This window comes from Chrysochloris asiatica, unplaced genomic scaffold, assembly GCF_000296735.1.
Source record: "Chrysochloris asiatica unplaced genomic scaffold, ChrAsi1.0 scaffold00305, whole genome shotgun sequence".
NCBI classification, from domain to species: domain Eukaryota; kingdom Metazoa; phylum Chordata; class Mammalia; order Afrosoricida; family Chrysochloridae; genus Chrysochloris; species Chrysochloris asiatica.
In genome coordinates, this window is record NW_006408823.1 from 122,555 (window position 1) to 144,655 (window position 22,101).

The 22,101-nt window shown below is 50.3% G+C and overlaps 2 protein-coding genes across 2 annotated transcripts in view; one reads left to right on the plus strand and one right to left on the minus strand.

The window, feature by feature from the left end:
* The window catches only part of NAA60 (N(alpha)-acetyltransferase 60, NatF catalytic subunit), a 28,884-nt gene extending 23,846 nt beyond the window's left edge, over positions 1-5,038 (plus strand). Inside the window, exons 3-6 of the mRNA XM_006874901.1 lie at positions 1,184-1,313; positions 2,390-2,486; positions 3,138-3,372; positions 4,882-5,038. Of these exons, the coding sequence (XP_006874963.1) occupies positions 1,184-1,313; positions 2,390-2,486; positions 3,138-3,372; positions 4,882-5,038 (619 nt within the window). The remainder of the gene's footprint in view (positions 1-1,183; positions 1,314-2,389; positions 2,487-3,137; positions 3,373-4,881) is intronic.
* A 9,906-nt stretch (positions 5,039-14,944) lies between these two features.
* On the minus strand, positions 14,945-16,873 carry LOC102825832 (chromosome unknown open reading frame, human C16orf90). Its single transcript, XM_006874870.1, is given in 4 exon segments — positions 14,945-15,102; positions 15,779-16,132; positions 16,557-16,575; positions 16,847-16,873. Coding segments are annotated over 4 exon segments (558 nt in total).
* Positions 16,874-22,101: the final 5,228 nt, after the last annotated feature.

Here is a 22,101-nt window from a genome sequence, read left to right on the forward strand (position 1 = left end):
CCCATCGCCAGTATCAAAAATATGCCTAACAGGATTTGTGTCAGGAAGCCTTCCAGTGCCCGTGGGCGACCACAGACCCTGATGTGGATGGAATTGTGTCCCCCCAAATCTGTGTCAGCTTGGCTGGGTCATGATTCAGGGTTGTGTCATTACCCTCCATTGTGAGATCTGATGTAAAGATCCCATGTGTTGGCGTTGTCGCTGACATTGATGAAGCTGGATGCAGTCTACAGGATTAGGGTGTATCTTGAGTCCGTCTCTTCTGAGATGTAAAAAGGATTAAAGAAGAAAGTAGAGATCAGAGGGACCTATCACCAAGAAAGAAGGTCTGGGAAAAGAGCCTGTCCTTTGGGCCCAGGGTCCCTGTGCTGAGAACCTCCTAGAACCAGGACACACATGGAGAAAGCCTTTCCCTGGAGTGCTCTGAATTCAAACTTGTAGTCTCCTAAACTCTGAGAGAATACATTTGTGTTGGCTAAAGCCACGCACTTATAGTATTTCTTTTATATCTACGCCAGAGAATTAAGGTCCTGAAACCTAAACTTACCCAGCCGAGAAACACACTGTGTCTTGTTGCCCTAGCTGGCCCTCCAGCCACTGTCCCTACAGGGACACTATCTTCAGAGACTTTTTCCCTCTTGTATCTCATGTCTTGTCAACTCATCTTTCCCGTCAGAAAAGGGGTTCCTGAGTGGCACAAATGCTGACCTGCTCAGATGCCAACCACAAGGCCACCCTCTGCTCCCATAAAGACGGTGGCCTTGGAGACCCTGAGGAGCAGTTCTGCTTCTTCCTTTAGGGTCCCTGGGGACTCAGCTAGTTACTAACACAAAGGTTGGTGGGTGGAGCCAACCCAGAGGCACCTTGGAAGAAAAGCTTGCCAACCTGCTTCTTAAACAAACCAAAACCCCCGTTAGGAACCTGCTGAGTCCTGCTGTGGCACACACCAGGTCACTGGGAGTTGAGTCGTTTCCATGGCAGCTAGTTGGTTTGCGTTTCTTCCCGGCAGAGTTTGGTGTGACAGCTTGAGAAGACATCCATAACCATTGGGGAGACCCCTTGCCCATCTCAGTGCTCTAGATGGAAGGTGCCTGAAGCTCCTCTTAGTTGTCATGTCGAAAGCACAGACCCTAGTTGGATTTGACCTTGGGTAGGCTTCACCTGAGTGTGTTGTCCTTCTCAGGTACCCAGACTCATGGTATCGCGACATCACGTCCAACAAGAAGTTCTTTTCACTTGCAGCAACTTACAGAGGTGCCATCGTGGGAATGATAGTAGCTGAGATAAAAAGTAGGACCAAGATACATAAAGAGGTAAGTCTCTACTGGCCCCGGGGACTCTTGTGACTCCATCCCCGTAAGATCATCTTTAAGCCCATGAAGTCCTTTTAACCCCACAGTACGGCTCAGCTAGTAAACAACGTTTGTCCTGAGCCGAGGAGCACATGGCAGCGGTCCCTCTCAGACATGGGGTGGAGCATCTAAGTCGCTGGTGGTGAAGCAGTATGGGTAGAGATGCCGAGAATGGTAACACCACATGAAACACGTAGCCAGGGTCACTGAACTGCACGGGAGGAAACGGTGACTGGATGTGTGTTGTAGCATGTTTATTGTTACCAACAAAATAAAAGTAAGAGGTCTGTTGGGATGCAGGCCAGGCCAGAGGTAACTTGTAATGGAATCTTTCATCCCTTGCTCTTTGGAATAAGCGCTGAACCACAAGATTGATTTGAACCGCATGGTCAGCAGCTCAAACCCACCTGCCGTTCTTCAGAAACCCTAAACAGGGTTGCTATGAGTCAGAACTGACTCAGCAGCACTTAACAACAACAACAAGGCTTCTTTGGCCCTTGGGACTGAGTGGGCCTAACTGGGTTAACGACTGTGCCAGCCCAAAACTCTGTCTTTGGAACCAAGAGACATGGGTGGTATGAGCAGGCAGAGGGGGATAGTCCAGCCCCCTATAAAACCTCCCTGCTTCCCTCCGATACCACCTGAGGGCGGCCTGTGAATCCTTTATGAAGCCCTCTGACCTCTCCTGTCTGTCTGTCCGTCTGTGTTGCCTCTTCCACCATCACTCACGCACACCAAGCACCACCCCCAGCCCAGTTGTATTCTTTGTACTCCAGGATTCAGCTGTTTGGGCAATCACCATCCCCAGATACCATGTTGCTGTGTGCATTGGGATTGTAGAAGCTTTCCACCCAAACAGCCCAACCTGCTCATTCCCATGGACGAGTGGGGGTGACTTGCCGCTTGCCTCTTTTCTCACCCCCCTCAGTGTCCCTCCAGGCCAAGGGAGTCTCATCTTTCTCCCTGTAGCCTAGACCCAGTGAGAGACCACGGGCCGTTGGTGTTAACCTGACTGCATTCTTCACCTTCTTCTGTAGGATGGAGATATTCTAGCCTCCAACTTCTCTGTTGACACCCAAGTTGCGTACATCCTAAGTCTGGGAGTAGTGAAAGAATTCCGGAAGCACGGCATAGGTAAGGGGTGCCCGAGGTTGGAGTGTCTGACCAGCCCCATCCAGTTGTCCTTGTTCTGATGAGTCGTGCATGTCTGGATCTCTCCCTTCATTCCCATCTTGTCATCTTGGGTCCAACTTTTACCGTCTCTCACTGCCGCCTCTCTCGTAAGTCTCTTCAGCATCCGTTGGCCTGCAGCCCTCCCTCTTTCCAGGAGCCACCCTGTCTTTCTGCAGTAGCCTAGTTCCCTGAGAAGACATAACATGATCAGCGCCAGCCCAGCCCTCCCCACTGCCACCACCACACACAGCCCACATCTGCTTCCATGGTTGTTCTTGAGTAAGGCTCAAAACCACCATAGAGACAAGCAGGGATAGGCATCGCTTCTCAGCGACTGGCTGGCCAGTGTGCTACAGGCTCATCCTAACTCCTCATACCACGGAGTCTTAAACTCTCGCATGAAGCCTGGCCATTCCTGGGTTCAGGTTCACCCCTTTTATTGTCAGTCGAGTCTCCACAGTGGGTCTAGCCCATGGGAGGAGACCACCTGTAACCGTCTAGCTAACCCTTTGTAGGGGGTTTTAGTGCTTTGACTTTGGAGATTCTTGGAAAGGTCTCGTCCTCCTCTCCTAGCCGCCCCGCTGAGCATCACCTTCCCTTCTTCTCTCCCAGGCTCCCTTTTACTTGAAAGTTTAAAGGATCACATATCAACCACCGCCCAGGACCACTGCAAAGCCATCTACCTGCACGTCCTCACCACCAACAGCACAGCAATAAACTTCTACGAGAACAGAGATTTTAGACAGCATCACTACCTCCCCTACTACTACTCCATCCGGGGGGTCCTCAAAGATGGCTTCACCTACGTCCTCTACATCAACGGTGGCCACCCTCCATGGACAATCTTATATCCTTTAGCTCGGGGGAGGGCGGAGCTGCAGCTCCCAGACACTGTCGGTGCGGTCTTCGGGCAACTTTTAGAGGGCCATGCTTCCAAGCTGCAGTTTGTTGCCCCAGTTCTCCCAAACCAGCTCCTCCAAACTGAAAACCAAACCCACGTCCATCAAGGCAATTCTGACAGTTTGTGACCCTTAAGGAGAGTCTTAACTGCCCCCTAGGGTTTCCAAGGCTGGAAGGCTTAATGGAAGCAGGCTGCCGCGTGAGTTTGAATCACCAGCCTTTTGGTTAATAGCTGAGTGCTTTAACCGCTGTGATACCATGGCTTCAACTTGGGTAAATGCATTGCAAAGTATCTGTTAGCAAGTATTGGAAAAATGAGCTCGCTCTGGCAATCAGTGCCCCCAGATTTCATCTGAGTGTGAAGGACGGAGTTTAACCCTGTTGGGCCAAAATCCATCCATCCATTCACTCTTCTATTTATCCATGCATTCACCCTTCCATCTGTCCATCCAGTCGCCCAACAAAGACTTACTGAGAGCTGACTATTCTAGTTGCTGGGGTTACTACCATGAACCAGAGGGCAAAACTCCTACCCCGTGAAGCTCACACGTGAGTGGGATGAAAACAACCTTTTTATTAGTTTGAACATTTGTGTTCAAATGGGTTTGTCCCTTAACCCAAAAGTGTGTCCCTTGCCCTGTGACCTTCTCTTGAGCACTCTGGGCAGGTAGCATGGAGATGAGGGCTGATCATCTTTTCTTCTCCCCATTTTCTTTCTTCATTGTAAAAATATACCGCAACATTTGCCAGTTCAGCATGTTCCAGGTGTGCCGCTTAGTGGTGGCAGTGAGAGTAACTGCGCTGCTGCGCCGCAATCCTTCACCCTGCAGGCCAGACTGCCCACGGGAGATGACTGAGCAACCAGCAAGTGTGGCCCAAAAGACACGCCGTATGCATGTACATGCACACAGGAGGATTGTGTGTGCACTGAGAATTTGTGTGTGTGTGTGTGTGTGTGTGTGTGAGAGAGAGTTGTATGTGTACTTATGTGTGGGAGAGAATTTGTGTGTGTGTATGTACTTAAATGTTTGTGAGAGTGTGTGTGCACATGTGTGTGCAACAGAGAGAATTGTGTGTGTGTGAAAGAGTGTATATCCAGGCTCTACTCATTTCCTGGGGAAATACACTAGAAAGAGATGGGTAGCCCCAAGCCCACAGGCTCCTAGCCTGGATGAAGACAGGCCCTGGGAGTGTTTGAGATTGAGAGAGCAGCATTGCTGACCCCATATTGTCATAGGAACGAGGGCCTCTGCCTGCCATGCCGCCCCTCTCTCCAGCCCCCACTGTGGACCTCAGACCTGGCTCCTGGTTCTGTGGCCTCACCACCTGTTATCACTGAGAGCCTCGAGCCTGGCCCTGCAGGAGCCCCTCGTGCCTTGTGCAGGCTATCTGGGGGGGTCATCATGTGCACCCCTCCAATGAGGGCCAGTCAGATTCTTCCTTAACGGATTCTCACAGACTACATCCAGCACCTGGGCTCTGCGCTAGCCAACCTGAGTCCCTGCTCCATCCCACAGAGACTCTATCGCCAGGCCCACAGCCTGCTCTGCAGCTTCTTGCCCTGGTCCAGCATCTCTGCCAAGGGCGGCATCGAATACAGCCGGACCACGTGAAATGGCCTGGCGGCCCCTGCTCAATCCTCCTTTCTGCCTGCCTCACCCTGCAAGGTCCCCTGGGAAAGAGTCCATCGGTCTGCCCTAGCTGCAGGCCCGGTGCTATGTGGGCTCGGGAGCAGCGCTGGGCACTGCCTGAGCATATGGCCTCTGACAGGTACGCCGGAGTAGGTGATGGAGGACAGCAGGCCTGAGTGAGAAGCTAGCCGGAAAAACAAAATAGCAACGAAAGAGTTGTCGTTGAGTGTGTTCTGACTCTTGGTGACCCCGTGTGTGTCAGAGCAGAGGTGCACTCCAGCGGCGGGTTTCCTTCCAGCGGTGGCTTTCTGGGAAGTAGATTACCAGACCTTTCTTCCAAGTGAAAGGTTAGCAGCTGAGCACACTGACCATTTGCACCACCCAGGGACTCCAAGGGACGTGATGGTGCCCAGGGATCTTGGGTTGAAGCCTCAGAGTCACTCCCAGAGGCCTAGCAGTTCCTGCTGAGTGGGCATTGGACAGAGGACGGTTGGCTACGGCCCAACTCCCAGAAACGTCATGAAAGAGACCAGGTGACCAGAGAGCTTGAGCACTGTGCAGTGAGCCGGTTCTTTTTGTTGCTTTCAATGCCTCTGTCATCACCCGGAGTCCTGGTGTGACACTCGAGGAGAAACACTGGGCCGAAAGGTCGGTTTGCACCCCCAAGGTCGGCAGTTCCGACTCACCCAGAACAAACACCTCAGAAACCCTCTACAGGGTCACTATGAGTCTAAACGAACTCCACAGCACCTGCCCATCATCCTTGTCTGTCTCTCTTCTCTAAGACCACCTTTCAGATGGGATCAGTGCCCACCGCACACTAACAGGGGCATGTTCACAGGCACTGGTGGTTGGGATGTTAACATATCTCTTTGGGGGACACAGTTCAACCCCTAACAGGGATCACAGGGGTCTGCAGTCTACCCCCTTATTTACACAGACATGGCACAGAGGGGTTTGCGGGCATGGACCGTGATCAGTTGAACCAGGACCCAGAGTTGGGTAGGGATGGCTTTCTTTTTCAAAAACTTTTCATCGTGAATTCGGTGACGTTTCACAGAGCAGATCATATTTTGTTTCATGTCATTGATTGAAATCCCCACAATGAAACAGCATTCTCACTTCTTCCCTGTTTCCTTTTTCCGTTCCTCCCCTTCCTGTCTTCTGCCCTTTTGATTCTCAAACCTCCCTCCGGGTGTTACTGTTCACCATCTGTTGTTTGGCTGGAAATTGAACTGTGAAGATGAGTTCACTTCCAGGCCTAGAGGGTGACTAAAGGCCCTCGTCTCTAGGGTTCCTTCCACCTGTCTCTAAGGAGCGTTGCCTTGACTGAGGCTGGGTCCCAGTGGTGCCTGCTGGTCACCAGAAGAGACCCGGCCTGGGGAAGGGCCCAAGCCTCAGTTTCCTGTGCTCGCTGGCCCTGCCTCAGCCCTCCCTGTGTTCTTTCCTAGAGCTCCTCCTGCTGCTGAAACCTCTGCTTCACCCTGGATCCCCGTCCCGCCTCCCGGCACTCCCATGGGATGGCTGCTCCCCCTGCCACCCGCCCCCACGCCCCTCACCTGACCTCTCCTGTGAACCCACCATCCTTGTTGGCTCCCTCCACCAAAGCCACAATGAACTTGCTTCTGGCAGGGAGAAACACAAGTGTTATGGACAGACTTGACTGTAAAGATGGGGACATTGTCTCAGAACAACCCGGGGCAGTGTGAAGACATTGCCCTCCATCCCGCTCTCATCCAGGGCCAGCCTGCTGGGAACAGGGCCACCAGGCTTCCCACGAGGGACTGGCCAGTGGAGAGCTGAGCAACGAAGACCAGGGCCAGGGTGGCAGGCCGCTTTCTCGCTCCTCAGTGGGTCAAGGTTCCTCTGACTACCCTAGCTTCTTCACGCCCCCACAGAGCCGGGAGCTGCAGCTGGGGTCCTGGAGGTGCTGTCTGCTGACCTGTGGCTGAAGACTCGCCTTCGAGATTTCTCTAACGGGTCATGGGGCTGACAGTCACCTGCAGGGGCACCCGGGGCAGCGCTGGTGTGTTGGCTCTGTACCCACAGCGAGTTCGAGGCACACAGCCTGCTTCCCTGGTGTACTGCATCTCCTCCCCTCCATATGCTGCCCAAGCACCTGGCTGGCTGACCTGCCTCAAGAGCAGCCAGGCTCGGGGGCACAGCCCCTTCCAAGAGTCTCCCCAGCACCACAAGCTGCTGCCACGGGGTTCCCAGGGAGAAGGAAGGCAGCCTCCAAGTAGATGTGGCCTCATGACTTGAACCCCTCATTCCTTCATAACATCTCAGCAGCCCAGGGGGTTCAGGGTGCTGGGACCACCTGCCCCACACCCGCTCGACTACTGCCATGTTGGCTGCTCCCCACCTCCGTGCTGACAGGCTGGTATCAGACCCAGTTCTGTGTCCTCTGATCTGAATCAACGGTGATCCTGTGATTTTCAGTCCTGTGGAGTAAGGGAAGAGCCTTCTGGAAGGTTTTGTCTTGGACATCCATCATCGAGCTCTGCCCTCCCCTTCCCCCCTAATCACTGCAGTGTTCAGCCAGCCTTGAACGGAGTGTAATGTTTTATCTGATTACAAACAATAAATCGGCTTTCATCAGTTACACCTTGTTCCTTTGCCCAAGCAACTGCATGTTGGAACCTGTCCCCACTGCTGGGCCCGGAGCTGCTTGTCCACCTTGTGACTTCCCGAAGACTACCTCCAGCATCACCCACAGCCATCCCGTCAACTCCACTGCATAGTGACCCCATGCAACACAGTAGAGCTGCCCTAGCGGGTTTTTAAGCTCTGAATCTTTGTAACCAAGCATGTGACCACAGTGACTCCAGGACTTCTCATCTGTCCACTGTTGTTGGGGGCCGTCAGGTGGGTGCCAACTCACAGCGACCCTCTGCACAACACAACAAAACACTGCCCGGTTCTGTACCAGCCTCACAATCGATGCTATATTTGAGCCCAGTACTGCTGCCACTGTGCCAATCCATCTCAGACCCTCTGTTTTACCAAACGTAATGTCCTTCTCCAGAAACTGGTCCCTCCAGATAATATGTCTGAAGCATGAGAGAAAAAAAATCAGGCCTTCCTGGCTTCCAGGGAGCACTCTGGCTGTACTTCTTCCAGCACAGATTGGTTTGTTCTTTAGGCAGTCCATGGTACTTTTAATATTCTCCAACACCATAACTCAAATGCATCAATTCTACAGTCTTCCTAATTCACTGTCTAGCTCTCGCATGCATACGAGGTGATTGAAAATACCATGGCTTGGGTCAGGCGCACCTTAGTCCTCAAACTGACATCTTTGCTCTTGAGGTCTTGTGCAGCAGAATTGCTTAATGTAATATTGTTTGATTTCTTGACCGCTGCTTCCATGAGTGTTGATGGTTGATCCAAGCAAAATGAAGTCTTTGACAACTTTCAATCTTTTCTCCATTTATATGGACATTGTTTTATTGGTTCAATGGTGAGGATTTTTGTTTTCTTTACATTGAGGTGCAACCCATACCGAATGCTGTGGTCTTTGTTCTTCATCAGTATTTTAAGTCCTCTTTGCTTTCAGCAAGGAAGGTTGTATCATCTGCATATCACAGGTGGTTAATGGGACTTCCTCCAGTGTGGTTGATATGTTTTTCTTCATGTAATCAGTGTATCAGATTATTTGCTCATCATACAGATTGAATAAGTATGGTGAAAGAATACAATCCTGGCACACACCTTTCCTAATTTTAAATCATTTAGTGATCCCTTTTCTGTTCAAACAACTGCTTCTTGGTCCAGGTACAGATTCCTCAGAAGTACAATTAAGTGTTCTGGAATACTCATACTTCTCAGTGTTGTCCATAGCTTGTCATGACCCTCACAGTCAAAAGCCTTTGTGTAGTCAATAAAGCACAGGTAAACATCTTTCTGGTATTCTCTGCTTTCAGCCAAGATCCATCTGACATCAGCAACCATATCCCTCATTCTGTGTCCTCTTTTGAATCTGACTTGAACCTCTGGAAGTTCTCTGTCAAATATATATGTTTGCAGTTGTTTTGTATTACCTTTAGCGAAATTTTACTTGCATGTGATATTGATATTCTCTGATGATTCACATTCCATTGGGTTACCTCTCTGGAATGAGCACAAATATGGATCTCTTCTAGTCAATTGGTCAGGTAGTTGTCTTCCAAATTTCTTGTCATAGATGAGTGAATGCCTCCAGTGCTGCATCAGCTTGTCGAAAGATTTCAATCTGTATTCCATCAATTCCTGGTGCCTTATTCTTTGCTAATGCCTTTAATGCACCTTGGACTTCTTTCTTCAGTATGATTGCCTCTTGATAATATGCTATTTCTTGAAATGGTTGAACATCAAAACTGGCTGTTTTCCATCCATTATCTTTTGATGCTTTCTGCATCATTCAATATTTTGCCCTTAGAATCCTTCAGTATTTCAAGTTGAGGCCTGAAATTTTTTCTTCAGTTCCCTCAGCTTGAGAAATGCTGAGTGTGTTCTTCCCTCTTGGTTTTCTAAATCCAAACTTTGCACATTTCATTATATGTCTTTATCTTCTCGAACTGAGAAAACAATGTCATATATTTTGTATTCAGCTCTTTTTACCTCCTCATTTCTTCCATTTGCTTCAGCATCTCTATGCTGGAGAACAAGTTTCTGAGTCTCTTCTGACATCTATTTTGGTCTTTTCTTGTCTTAAGGACCTTTTGCTTTCTTCCTGTATGACGTTCTTGATGTCATTCTGCAACTTCTCTGATCTTGGTTCTTTAGTGTCTAATGCATTAAAATCTGCCCTTCAGATCTCTAAATTCAGGTGGGATATGGTCACGGTCATATTTTGGCTCTCATGGACTTTTAATTTTTTTCGGCTTCAGCCTGAACTTGCATATGAGCAATTGATGGTCTGTTCAACAGTCTATCCCTGGCCTTGTTTTGGCTGATGATTAACACTATCTCTTTCCATAAATGTAGTCAATTTGATTTCTGTATATTCCATCTGGTGAAGTCCATGTGTATAGTCTTTGATATTGTTTAAAAAGGTTTTTGCAATGAAGTCACTTGTCTTGCAAAATTCTATCATGTGATCTCCAGCATTGTTTCTATCATATTTTCCATCACTGATCCCGCCTCTCTGTTTCCACCCTTTGCATTTCAGTCGGCAGTAATTGTCAATACACCTTGATTACATGTTTAATCAATTTCAGACTGAAAAAGTTGGTAGAATTTTTCAGTTCCATCATCACTGACTTTAGTGGTTGGTGTGTAGATTTGAATAGTAGTGGTATTAACTGATCTTTTGTATAGGAGTATGGATATTATCCTATCACAGGCAGGTTTGTATTTCAAATCAGATCTTAATATGTTCTTTTTGATAATAAATGCGATGCCATTCCTCTTTGTCAATCTTGCTGTAGTAAACCATGTGATTGTCAGATTCAAAATGTCCAATACCAGTCCATTTCAGCTCACTAATGCCTAAAATACTGATGTTTATGCGTTCCATTTCATTTTTGACTATTTGCGATTTTCCTAGATTCATATGTCATACATTCCATTTTCTGATTATTAATGGATTTTTACAGCTGTTTCTCTTCATTTTGAGTAGTGCTGCATCAGTGAATGAAGGTCCTGAAGGCTTTACTCCATTCGTATCAGGACGACCAGCTCTACTTTGAGGAGGCAGCTCTTCCCCAGTCGTATCTTGAGTGCCTTCCAACCTAAGGGGCTCATCTTCCGGCATTGTATCTGACAATATTCTGGTGCTTTTCATCATGTTTCAATATTCTGGTGCTGACTCTGTTCTATTGCTATTCATAAGATTTTCAGTGACTAAATATTTTGAAGTCCATCTCTCCTTCTGCCTAGTGTGTCTTCGTCTGGAAGCTCAGCTGAAAACTGTCCACCGTACGTGACCTTGCTGGTACTTAAAACACCCGTGGCCTAGCTTCCAGTATCACAGCAACACGCAAGCCCCCACAGTGTGACACTGACGGACGAGTGGTGGTTAATGTGTACTAGGCAGTAGCTTACCAAGAAGCTTCAATAAGTTTGTGGGAAAATCCAGTATCTTTCACTTCCGTTTTTCCGTGAGCTTTTTGAAGCCCTCTTGTATTGTCTGCTCCTGTCAAGCTGATTCTTAGCCATGTGACCCTGTGTACAGAGCAGAACTACTGCACAGGGTTCTGCTAGGCCTGATTTCTGAGGCACCTCTGGGTGACTGGAACCATCAGCTTGTAGCTGAGCACTGTTCACACCCCTTAAGGACTCCGGTGGTTAAGTGCCGTCGAGTCAGACCTGACTCATAGCGATGTTGTATAGGGCATCCGATGAGCAGCTGGTGAGTTTGAGTGGCTGACCTTGCTGTCCAAACTAATGTTGTGGTCCGTTACTTATCCTACAGCGCCATAGCAGGACTCTAAGGACTCCAGTAGGATAATAAGGGACCATCTAGGACAGAATAGAACTGCTTCACAGAGTTTCCAAGGGTGTCGTCTTTAAGGGAACAGACATGTCTTTCTCTCTCAGGGTGACTCGTGGGTTGGAACCTCTGTTTCTTTTGCAACCGAGCACTGTAACCAGTGTGTTACCAGGGTTCCATCGTCCTAGCCCCTTCAAAGAATGCCACCCTGGACGGGGGAAGCTGAGGCACAAAGCATGACTGGGCTGTTGTGAAACATCCACAGGACTCTGAGCTGTCGTCCCTGCCGCCCTCCCACCCCCATTTGTTCTGACTCACTGGACCTACCCACCCTGCCTCTGGGCACTGTCCTGGTCCAGAGAAAGCCCTGAAGGTGACTTGGCTACACTCCCTGGAGCCTGGGGAGAGGATCCCCACATGGTAGCTTGAGGGGTACACTGCCATGTCCAGCACATGACTGAGTCAACACCAAACTCTGAAAGTTCTGGGATGGGGTTGGTTTGTCCTCTACAGTAGACAGATGTGGAAAGTGGGCTTGGTTAGTTCCCCAAGAGCCGTGGCTCATGACTGGCAGGCCTGGGAGGCTGATTCAGGTGTGAACGTGTGTCCCCACTCTGTTCCCACACCCCCGGCCTCAGCAACTGCCTCCTAGTCCCTCCGCTGCAAGAGAGCGTTGTATGCCCTTGCACATCCAGTCCTGGGGTGGGGTGGGGACTGGGGTTACCACACTGAGCAAGAGGCCCTGTGGGGTCCAGGAAGCAGGCCAGGAGGCTGTCAGACAAATGACATCAGATTCACCCCTGCTGAAGCCTTGTGGCCCCAGGAGCCCCCACGTGGTACTGAGTCAGTCACATGGTTATCAGGGTGAGTATGGGGCCCTGGGTCAGTGCTGGCGGCAGGGAGCTCACGCAGAGGAGCCCTCCTTGGTCCCCAGTAGGCAGATACTCTGAAGGATCCCCAACCCACCACCTCCTCCCCAGGCACTGCCCTTTGCCCTTTGCCCCTGAACCTCCAGGACATGAGCAGGCAATTCAGAGTCAGCCCTAGGAGAGCAAGTTCCAGAGGGTGAAGACCCCAGGTGTGGACTGTCACCAAGTTCTCCAGCTCGTGTTCCACAGTGGGGATGGCCTCTAGGCCCCTCCTGGCACTGGATCCCTTCAGGGATCCACTCCATCCTCAGTCTTGCAGCAGGGGGTCGTGTGAGGGTCCCATTTGCAGTATCCAGCACCCACTCTCCCACAAGCGCAGGGCTGGAGCATGCTGGTCTGTAGACTCGCCGATTCTGGTAGGACTTCGGCCGGAGGCCTGGGGAGCTGACACAGCTGCCCTTGGGCCAGGCTCAGCCTGAACCCCGCCCCCTCCCCCCCCACACACACACAGGCCCTGTGGTTTTCTTCTGCTCCTTCTGCTTGAAGACCTTTCGAGAAGGCCTGTGAGCTCTTCAGGAGGAGGTGAGAGCCAGTTTAGACTCAGTTTTCTGTGGGACGACAAGTCTGTCTTTTGGGGAAAGGGCCTGGGCAGTGGTTCCAAGGTTGCAAACCTTTATGGAAGCAGACTGCCTTAACTTGCTCCCAAGTGACTGATGGGTTGGAACTGCAGAACTTTTAGTTAGCAGCCTAGGACTTTAACCCCTGTGCCACCAGGGCCTCTTAAATGTGTGACAACCACAAACCTCTATCTGCTCATGATTCTGCAGTTGAGGCAGGGATTGGTTGGGACCTATGACGGATTTCAATGTGGACATGGCCATGGCTGTGGTTGTGGCATGGCTTCCCCTGGCCAGGGTTGCTTTCCCACATTCTGGAGGTCCCTGGACAGTGTGACTCTATGTTACCACTGAATCCCCCAGGGCACATGTCAGAAGATTCCAATCCCAGTAAAAGTAAGACCCAGAGCCAGTCCCCCCATCAACCCAAATACAAGGATTCATGGCTCATCCTAGGCCATTGAAGTGACCACCAGCCACAGGCTGGGCACACCACTTATCTTGGCACCGTCTGTGGTCTCTAAGCCTCAGATCTTCATCCAAGAGGGAAGGTATTGGGTCCCCACATTCTCCAAGGATCATTCAGGTCACACCCACGTTGATGCCTTCTGTCTTGAGCCCATAAGCAGTGATCCTCACAGCCTCCCCCCAACTAGTCCTGTCCTCAGCTTGTCACTGAAGCAGTGACCCCTTTGTGTTCCTTGGGTACCTATCCATCATGTCTGTCTTGAATAGTGGCCCTACATGTGTGTCATGGGAGGAAAATAACCAGGCACACATTCCACATTCGCCTGCCCCAACCTGTCATTCTTGGAGGATTATGCAAACACCTCTGACTAGGCAGGGCCACACCCAAGGACTTTGGTCCTCAGGATTGGCCGTCCCACTGTGACATGTCCAAAGGTGAATCAGGGTGCAGAGGAATAGAGGGGACCGAGTCCTGGTGAGGTGCTCTGGGTTAATGTGCCAGACTGCAAAGCTGTATGAACTGCAAGGTCGGCGGTTCAAGCTCACCAGCTGCTCCTTGGAAACCCTATACAGGGTCGCTATGGGTCGGAATCCACTCCACGGCACTTAACAACAACAACAACAAGAGAGAGTCCCAGGTTGTTGAAACCTGACTGTACTTCATCCAGAGGGGTCCTGAACGTCATCATGTGCCTTCTCATCTGACCCAGGCTATGGGGGCAGAAGTTAGCCAGACAATCAGGGACCACTGCCAGCTGGGTCTCTTTCAGGCTGAAGCCCAGTGTAGATAGCATGAGTATTACTCAGGGCGAGAACAACTGTGCCAGTCCTGCCTGGGGACAGGAGAACATGGGTCCCTCCAGCCCACAGTTGGGGTCGTGTGGGACAAGGATAGATCATGTCATGTGTCCAGACTTGAAAATTTATTTTCTCCCCGTTTCCCCCTCCCCCCACTTCCCGCTTCCTTTGTCTTCAACCCCTCTGCCAGGACCACCTTGCCCTGCCCCATCTTTAGAGTCAAGCTCGGTAACACCTCCTTCGGGAAGTCTTCCCAGAGCCCCTCCTCCAATAGACCACCAACACAGCATGCTGGAGCCCATTTGCCCAGGGTCAAACTCCAGGCTTTGTCCCTGTGCCCACAGTTCTCAGGAAGCAGAGGTCAAGGGCTGTTATTTGTCTAGTGAGTTGACCTGATGACAGACAAAGGGACAAAGAGCCATAGGTCACGGCTTTTATTGACTTTAGACCTGTGGCTCCTCACCTCTAGGGAGGCCGATTATCCGTGTGGCCCAGCTTCCCAAGTATCCGTGACCTACGTGAGTTTGAGGTGGCTGCAAGGGCAGCCCCAGACTTCTGTTTCTCCTGTCCTGCCCGAGGAACCTCATCCTCCCTTCTCCCTCATTGGCCCCAGGCCGCCCAAGGGCGTCTGATAGGGGTGGGTCCGGTCCAGTCCTGCTGCTCGCCCTGTATCCCCCTCCTGTACCGGGAGCTGGGAGAGTCAGTCCTGCACTCGGATTCCCTACGGCCTCTCCAGGGCTCCAGAGCGGGTTCTCTTGCACAAGGGACGCATGGACTCCTCCAAGGTTCCCCAGGACCTCTTGGGCCTGAGCCCCAAGCCCTCAGGGGGACCAGACTGGGTGGGGACACCCTTGGCTGGGTCCATGCTGGAGCTGGAGGCTGAAGAAGAGAGTGTGAAGTCACTGGGAGGGATCCAGGACAGGCTGCCTGTCCTTACTGGGACACACCACATACACACACACACACACACAGGATCTCCCTAGGACTGGAAAGGAAGGGGGGTGGGACGGGGTTGGGTCTTCCTTCTTAAAGAGCATTAAGGAGATGGGACTAGGGGAGAGGAAAGAGAAGCAGATGATGGTGCAAGCTGGACCCGCTCTCCTCTAAACTGAGACCTAGCCAGATGGAGAGAGCTCATGGGTGCAGAGCCGGACTCTGACTCCACAGCGTCCCCTTTGCCCGGTCAAGTCAAATCGTAGTCAGCACTAGCCTTTTCCCGCAGGCACCCTAGGGACCTCAGATATCCAGATCTAGACTTGGGGCGAGGACCACAGGTTCGTCTCCAGCCCTCTGGAGCATGAGGTCACTGTGGGGTGTCCTTTTCTAGTCATCAGACACCCCAAACTCTTGAGCCAGCGCTCTAGCCCTCCTCATCCCAAATCTCCACCCAGTTCTATTTCCATAATCCTGTCTCCACTCCGCTCCAGCCCCTAATCCCGCCCCCCCACCACACCCTATCCCCACCCAGCTCCACTTTAGCACCATCCACACAGCTCCACCTCCTTAGTCCCGCCCCCACCCCACCCCACCCCTAGTTCGGCTCCTGCCAATTTACCTGTATTTCCCAGGCTATCCCTGGGCAGCCGGGCTTCCAGAAGGGCTTGGCGGTGGCTGTTACCTAGACTCAGAGCCCCCTGTGGCCAGTCTTGGGGCCAGGCCATGCCCTCGGGTCGTGAGAAGCAGCCCCCAGCCAGAAGCCGGCTCAGCCAGTGACTCTCACACTGGCCGGCGGGCTGCGTGTGGGCCGGCAGGTAGAGCGCCAGGTCCCGAAGGTGGCGCAACCGGAAGTTCTTGGGCTTGCTCCCCTGGGCACCGAGGCAGTGCTGCTGCTGGGCCCCCAGACCCCCCTCGTAGATGTTGGGGGTCGTATCGGGGTGGCTGGAGCGTCCTCGGGCCCAGCTCACTGCATCTGTGGAAGGGAGAGCCGGACTGTGGTGTCCACTGGCCCGCAGCAGCTGAGAGGAGGGACACTAACACAGGCGTCTAAGAACAGCCTTTGTTAGGAGCTCTGTTCAAAGCCTGCTGAGCCTCTGCTTACCTGTCTGTCAAATGGGCACAGTCTCTGGACACACACAAATACCCCTCTCACATCCTCAGAAATACCCTCACACACACACAACACCCTGTCTTTCACACACTCTTACTGCCACACGCTGTTTCTCACACACATCTTTAGAAATAACTTCCACCTATCTCTTCATACACACACCCTCTCTCACACACACACACCTCACACATACAAACCCTCTCCCACACACACACTGTCTCTCTCTCACACACACACACACCCTCTGGCTTCTCCTTTCCTCACTCTCACACACAAATTGGCTCACCCTCTCTCACATGTCACTCCTTTCCCCTCTCCCAGACGACAGCGAGACGGAAGGTCTAAGAAAGTGCAGACCCTGGTCCTTGCAGGACACCAAACCCTTTCTATCACGCCCTTTTGACCCCCATCCCACAGGGAGCATTCTGGTCTCGGGATAGAAACTGCAGTGGGTCCAGGAGGAGTGGTCATCCCAGGGCCATTTGGCTTTCCCAAGCATGCATGTCCCTGAGGCCACCCAGGTGGCTCTGGGCCTGCCTCTCCTCCCCGCAGCCCAGCACCTTTTATGCACAGTGCAGAGAAGGCGCAGACCAAGGCTTCCATGGAGGGCCAGCTGGTGGGGGAGGAGCTGCCACTCTCCTGTGCAGGGGGACCCTGCAAACCCTGACTAAGGGGCGGGTCTGCAGGTTCCCATGGCAACTACCCTTTATGACATCACAAGGAAGACTCTCAGTCTTCCCAGAGCCCCAATATGGAGGAGGATGTCCATGGCAGGCAGGTCAGGGTGGGAGGCAAGAGCAAGGGAATGAGCAGATCCCACTGAAAAGTCTCTGATTCCTCTGGCTTGGGATAGACCAAGCAGATTAAGCTCTGGTAGGCTGCAGAGTCCCTCCCAGGAGTGACCACTGGCACCTCAGTTTCCACATCTGTGTACAGAAAATAGCTTGTAGGGGAGTAGACTTAGTGGGGCCTGGGTCAATGCTTTAAGCATGCTCAGTGGCTATTCTGGGTGACTGGGCACCTCACTAAGTTTAAAACTGTGCACTGTCTCATGTCTTAGACCCTCAGGCTGCTATAAAAGAAATACCACTGAGGGTTTGTGTTATTGACTGCCGTCAAATTGGTTCTGACTTATAGCACCCCTGTACAGCACGGGTGGGGAACCTTTTTACTGCCAAGGGCCATTTGGATATTTATAACATCATTTGTGGGCCTCACAAAATTACCATTTAAAATTTTGCCTACTATATTTGGTCAAACATTTAATTAACTCACCCTTAACTGCAAGGTCGGCGGTTCAAGCTCACCAGCTGCTCCTAGGAAACCCTATACAGGGTTCCTATGGGTTGGAATCGACTCAACGGCACTTCACAACAAGAACAGTATGATGGCTCTCTATTTGTCAGAACTGACTCGATGACACTTAACAACAGTGTGATGGCCGGGACTCCTGGTGTGGTGCTGGATGGTGAACCACAAAGTCAGCATTTCAAACCTATCAACTGCTCCTCGGAAACCCTATACAGGGGTGCAATAAGTCAGAATCAATTCACTGGCACTTAACAACAACAACAACAAATGCGATGGCTGGACCAAATGATTTCACAGGGCTTTTATGGCCCACAGACTCCTGGTGTGATGCTGTAGGATCAGTACTGGACTGTAAACCACAAGGTCAGTAGTCCAAACCCACCAGCTGCTCCTCAGAAACCCTATACAGGGTCACTATGAGTTAGAATAGACTCTACAGCACTTAACAACAACAACATATGGCCCACAGGCTGGACGTTTCCCACCCCTGCTGTATAGGATTTCTAAGGCTTTAAATCTCCATGGGAGCAGAAAGTTTCATCTTTCGTCCGCAGAGTGACTGGCAGGCTTGAACCGCAGACCTTGTGGTTCACAATCCAGGGCTTTTCATGTTAAGCAACTCCCACCACTAGGGTGGGAGGAGGGGAAGGATCATAAAACAGAAATTTATTTTCTCACAGATTAGGAGGTTGGATCCAGGGCCAAATCCAGGGCCCCAGCTCTAGGGGAAGGCTTTTTCTGTTGCCTCAGGTAGAAGATCTGATTCCTTTCAGCGCCTGTGGGCCCAGCATTCCTTGGATAGCTCCTTGTGTCTTGGCATCAATCTTCCCCTGGGTCCAGGAGGTTCTCAGCACAGGGACCCTGGCCCAAATTCTTCTTTCTTGATAGTAGTGCCTTTCCTCTTTGCTGGCTTCTCTCTCCTTTTATCTCTTGTAGGAGGAATGGTGTGACTCAAGGGTGTGACATTAGTTAGGGTGTGACCTGACTCACACCCTCTTGCAAGGCTGTGAATCAAGATACATCCCACTTTAATCTGGCTTCATTAACATTAAGAGGTTCAGATTTACAACACAAAAATGGAGGGTAATTACATCAGATCACAAAATGGAGAACAACCACACAATTCACAGAATTAACTTAGCCTAGCTAAGTTAACACATATTATGAGGGGGAACAGTTGAATTCATGACACCCTGTAAGTAAAACTTAAGGAGTCCCTGGGTGGAACAAATGGTTAAGCACTTGAACATTAGTTGAAAGTTTAGTGATTCGAACTCACCACACTGGCCTAGTGATCTGATTGCCAAAGGTCACAGCCTTGAAAACTCTATGAATACTTGGTTGATAATTTTAAAGTTTGAGGATTGAGTCCCCTTAGAGGGGTCTTGGAAGAAAGGTCTGGCAATCTTCTGACAAATCAGCCATTGAAAACCGTATGAAGCACACATGGAGTCCCCATGAGTTGGAGTTCACTCAAAGGCCACTACTGTTGGAGCTGTCTCAAGCTCTTTCATTTGGAAATAGATTCTCTCCTCTTCATCTCTCCGCTTCTTGGAAGGGCAGCCACATACTGGCATGCCTTGACGGACTTGGCTCTCTCAAAGATGGAAAAACCCTTTTACTGAAAAGTTACTGTCTGGGAATTCTTCGATGTTTGGATGTCTGCCAAGCCACCTGTTCTCGTCAGTGACTTGCTCACATTAAGGAGAAAACAGGTGGCTTTGTTTCCCTTGAACAGCTTTGCACTCGAGAGAAAGCAGAGGATTTTTACCAACTTGGAGATTTTGACCAACTATTTACTCAGTGCCTGTCACTCAAATGCCAACACTGCTGAGTCAGAGAGCAGGGCCTGCTCAAAAGAAGACAGAAAACACTTGACTACAGCATACATGTGCGCCTTTAATTTCACAAGCGGACTCTACTCAACAGACTTATTCACTGTGCTGTTGGGGAAATGAAAATTGTCAAACTGAAGGGAATTTTTTTTTTCCCTATTGCTTTTGGAAGTTGGCAAGCATAGCTGCCTCACGACAAACATCAGTCTACTGCTGAAATTAGCAGGACCACTTTACAAGTTAAAACTTCCTCTGTGTTCCTTTTGAACTGACCCTTTAAGTATACTCCTAAACTTGTCTCTGGGAATGGCGTGCAGCCCAATGTATAACGTGCTGTACCCCCAGGGCTCCTTGGAGAGATAGGCTAACCCACCAACGACCACGGAGTCAATTCTGACTCATAGCAACCCTGTATAGGATTTCTGAGGCGGTAAATCTTTACAGGAGCAGAAAGCCTCATCTTTCTACTGTGGAATGGCTGATGGGTTTGAACTGCTGACTTTGTGGTTAGTAGTCCGGTGCTTATCCTGTAGTGCCAGCAGGGCTCCCTAGAAAGTCTGTGGCTGTGTGCTGTGGAGTCTGTTCCGAATCATAGCGACCCTGAATAGGGTTTTTGAGGCTGTAAATCTTTATGGGAGCATCTTTCTCCCACGGAACAGCTGGTAGTTTCGAACTGCTGACCTTGCGGTTCACAGCCCGATTTGTAACCACTATGCTACCAGAGCTCCTTAGAAAGGTTTGTTGTTGTTGTTAAGTGCCGTCGAGTCGGTTCCGACCCATAGCGACCCTGTACAGGGTTTCCGAGGGTGTAAATCTTTACGGGAGCAGAAAGCCTCATCTTTCTCCCGCGGAACAGCTGGTAGTTTCGAACCGCTGACATTAAGGTTCGCAGCCCGATTCGTAACCACTACGCTACCAGAGCTCCTTAGAAAGGTACCAGAGCTACCTTAGAAAGGTAGGCAGGGGCTAAATAATAAAACCTGGGGTGGTGCTGCGGGCTAATGTGCTGGACTGCAAAGTTGTGTGATTGCAAGGTTGGTGGTTCAAGCTCTGGTGTGATTGCAAGGTTGGTGGTTCAAGCTCACCAGCTGCTCCTTGGAAACCCTATACAGGGTCACTATGGGTCAGAACCGACTCCACAGCACCTAACAACAACAACAAACCATAATTACTGTTGTTGTAAGGTGCTGTAGAATTGGTTCCAACTCATAGTGAATCTATGTACAACAGAACAAAACAAACACAAAACACTGCTCAGTCCTGTGCAAGGAAGAAAAAAACAACAACACGCTAGGCAGTAGTTCTAGTGTGCACACATGGGACCACCATGAGTCAGAGTCAGTTTGATGGCAAGTAACAACAACAGAGCATGGGGTATTGTGTGGACTGGATGACACGGTGCCCAGGAATGAATTAGGCTTGAGCCTGGTACTTAGGGAACTCATCTGTGATGTTGAGGAGGGTGCTAACTCACCTAAGGAAATGTGGCAAATTAGAGGGTGTGGTGACTGGAGGTGGTTCCTCCAGCTGGGTGAAGAGAGCTCTGGCAGACGGTGGGTAAACTAGGGTCCTCAGATGTTCCCAGGACCTGGTCCAGGGGCTGCGTGCACCAGTAGAAGGCATGCCAGGGAAAAATACTCTAGGGCAGGAAGATGCTGAAGCTGGGTCTCTCTTACTGCTAAGCCCAAATGCCTTCAATTAGACTAAAAACTCCTGAAGGGGAAAACGCATACATTGGTCATGGGAATGGAAAATGTTGCAGCCAACTTGGAAAACAATGTAGCAGTTGTTCAAAAAGTGAAACAGAGTTACTACGGCCATAGCTCCCAGGTATCATGGGCTCAGTTCCATACCACCACTATAAAGCAAATACTGCAATAAAATGAGTCACATGAAAAAAATTTTTTGTTTCCCAGTGCATACAAAAGTTATGCCTACACTAGACTGTAGCTTATTAAGTATGCAACAGCAGTATGAAAAGTGTGCAATACTTGTACTGTGAGAATTAGCAGAATGGGACAGACACAGAGACATAAAGTGAGCACACGCAGTTGCTTGACGCTGGTTCACATTTAAAAACTCAGTATCTGAGAAGTACAAGAAAGAAAACACAATAAAATGAAGTATGCCTATATATGACCTAGCTATTATTGGAAGTATACCAAAGAGAAACAAAAGCCTCCATCTACACAAATCCTTGCTTTATTGTGTAAATCGTCAGGCTTATCTTTGTTAAGTGCCTTTGAGTCATATCCTGTATAGGGTTTCCGAGGAGCAGCTGGTGGGTTTGAAGGTTGATGGGTTTGAACTGCTGACCTTGTTAGCAGTCTGGTGCTTATCCTACAGTGGACTTATAGTTGTCGTTCTTGTTAAGTGCCATTGAGTCGGTTCCAGCTTACAGTTGTTATTAAGTGCTGTCTAGTCAGTTCCGACTCATAAGGAGACTGTATAGAGTTTCCAAGGAGTGGCTGGTGAGCTTGAATAACCAACCTTGTTGTTCAAACCGACCTTGCAGTCCATTGCATTAACCCACAGTGCCACACCAGGACTCCCAGGCTTATAGTTGTTAATTGCCATCACTATGGTTCTGACCCATAGCGACCCTGTATGAGATATCCGAGGAGCAGATGAGTTTGAAACGCCGACCTTGCGGTTCAAACCGACTTTGCAGTCCAGCTCATTGAT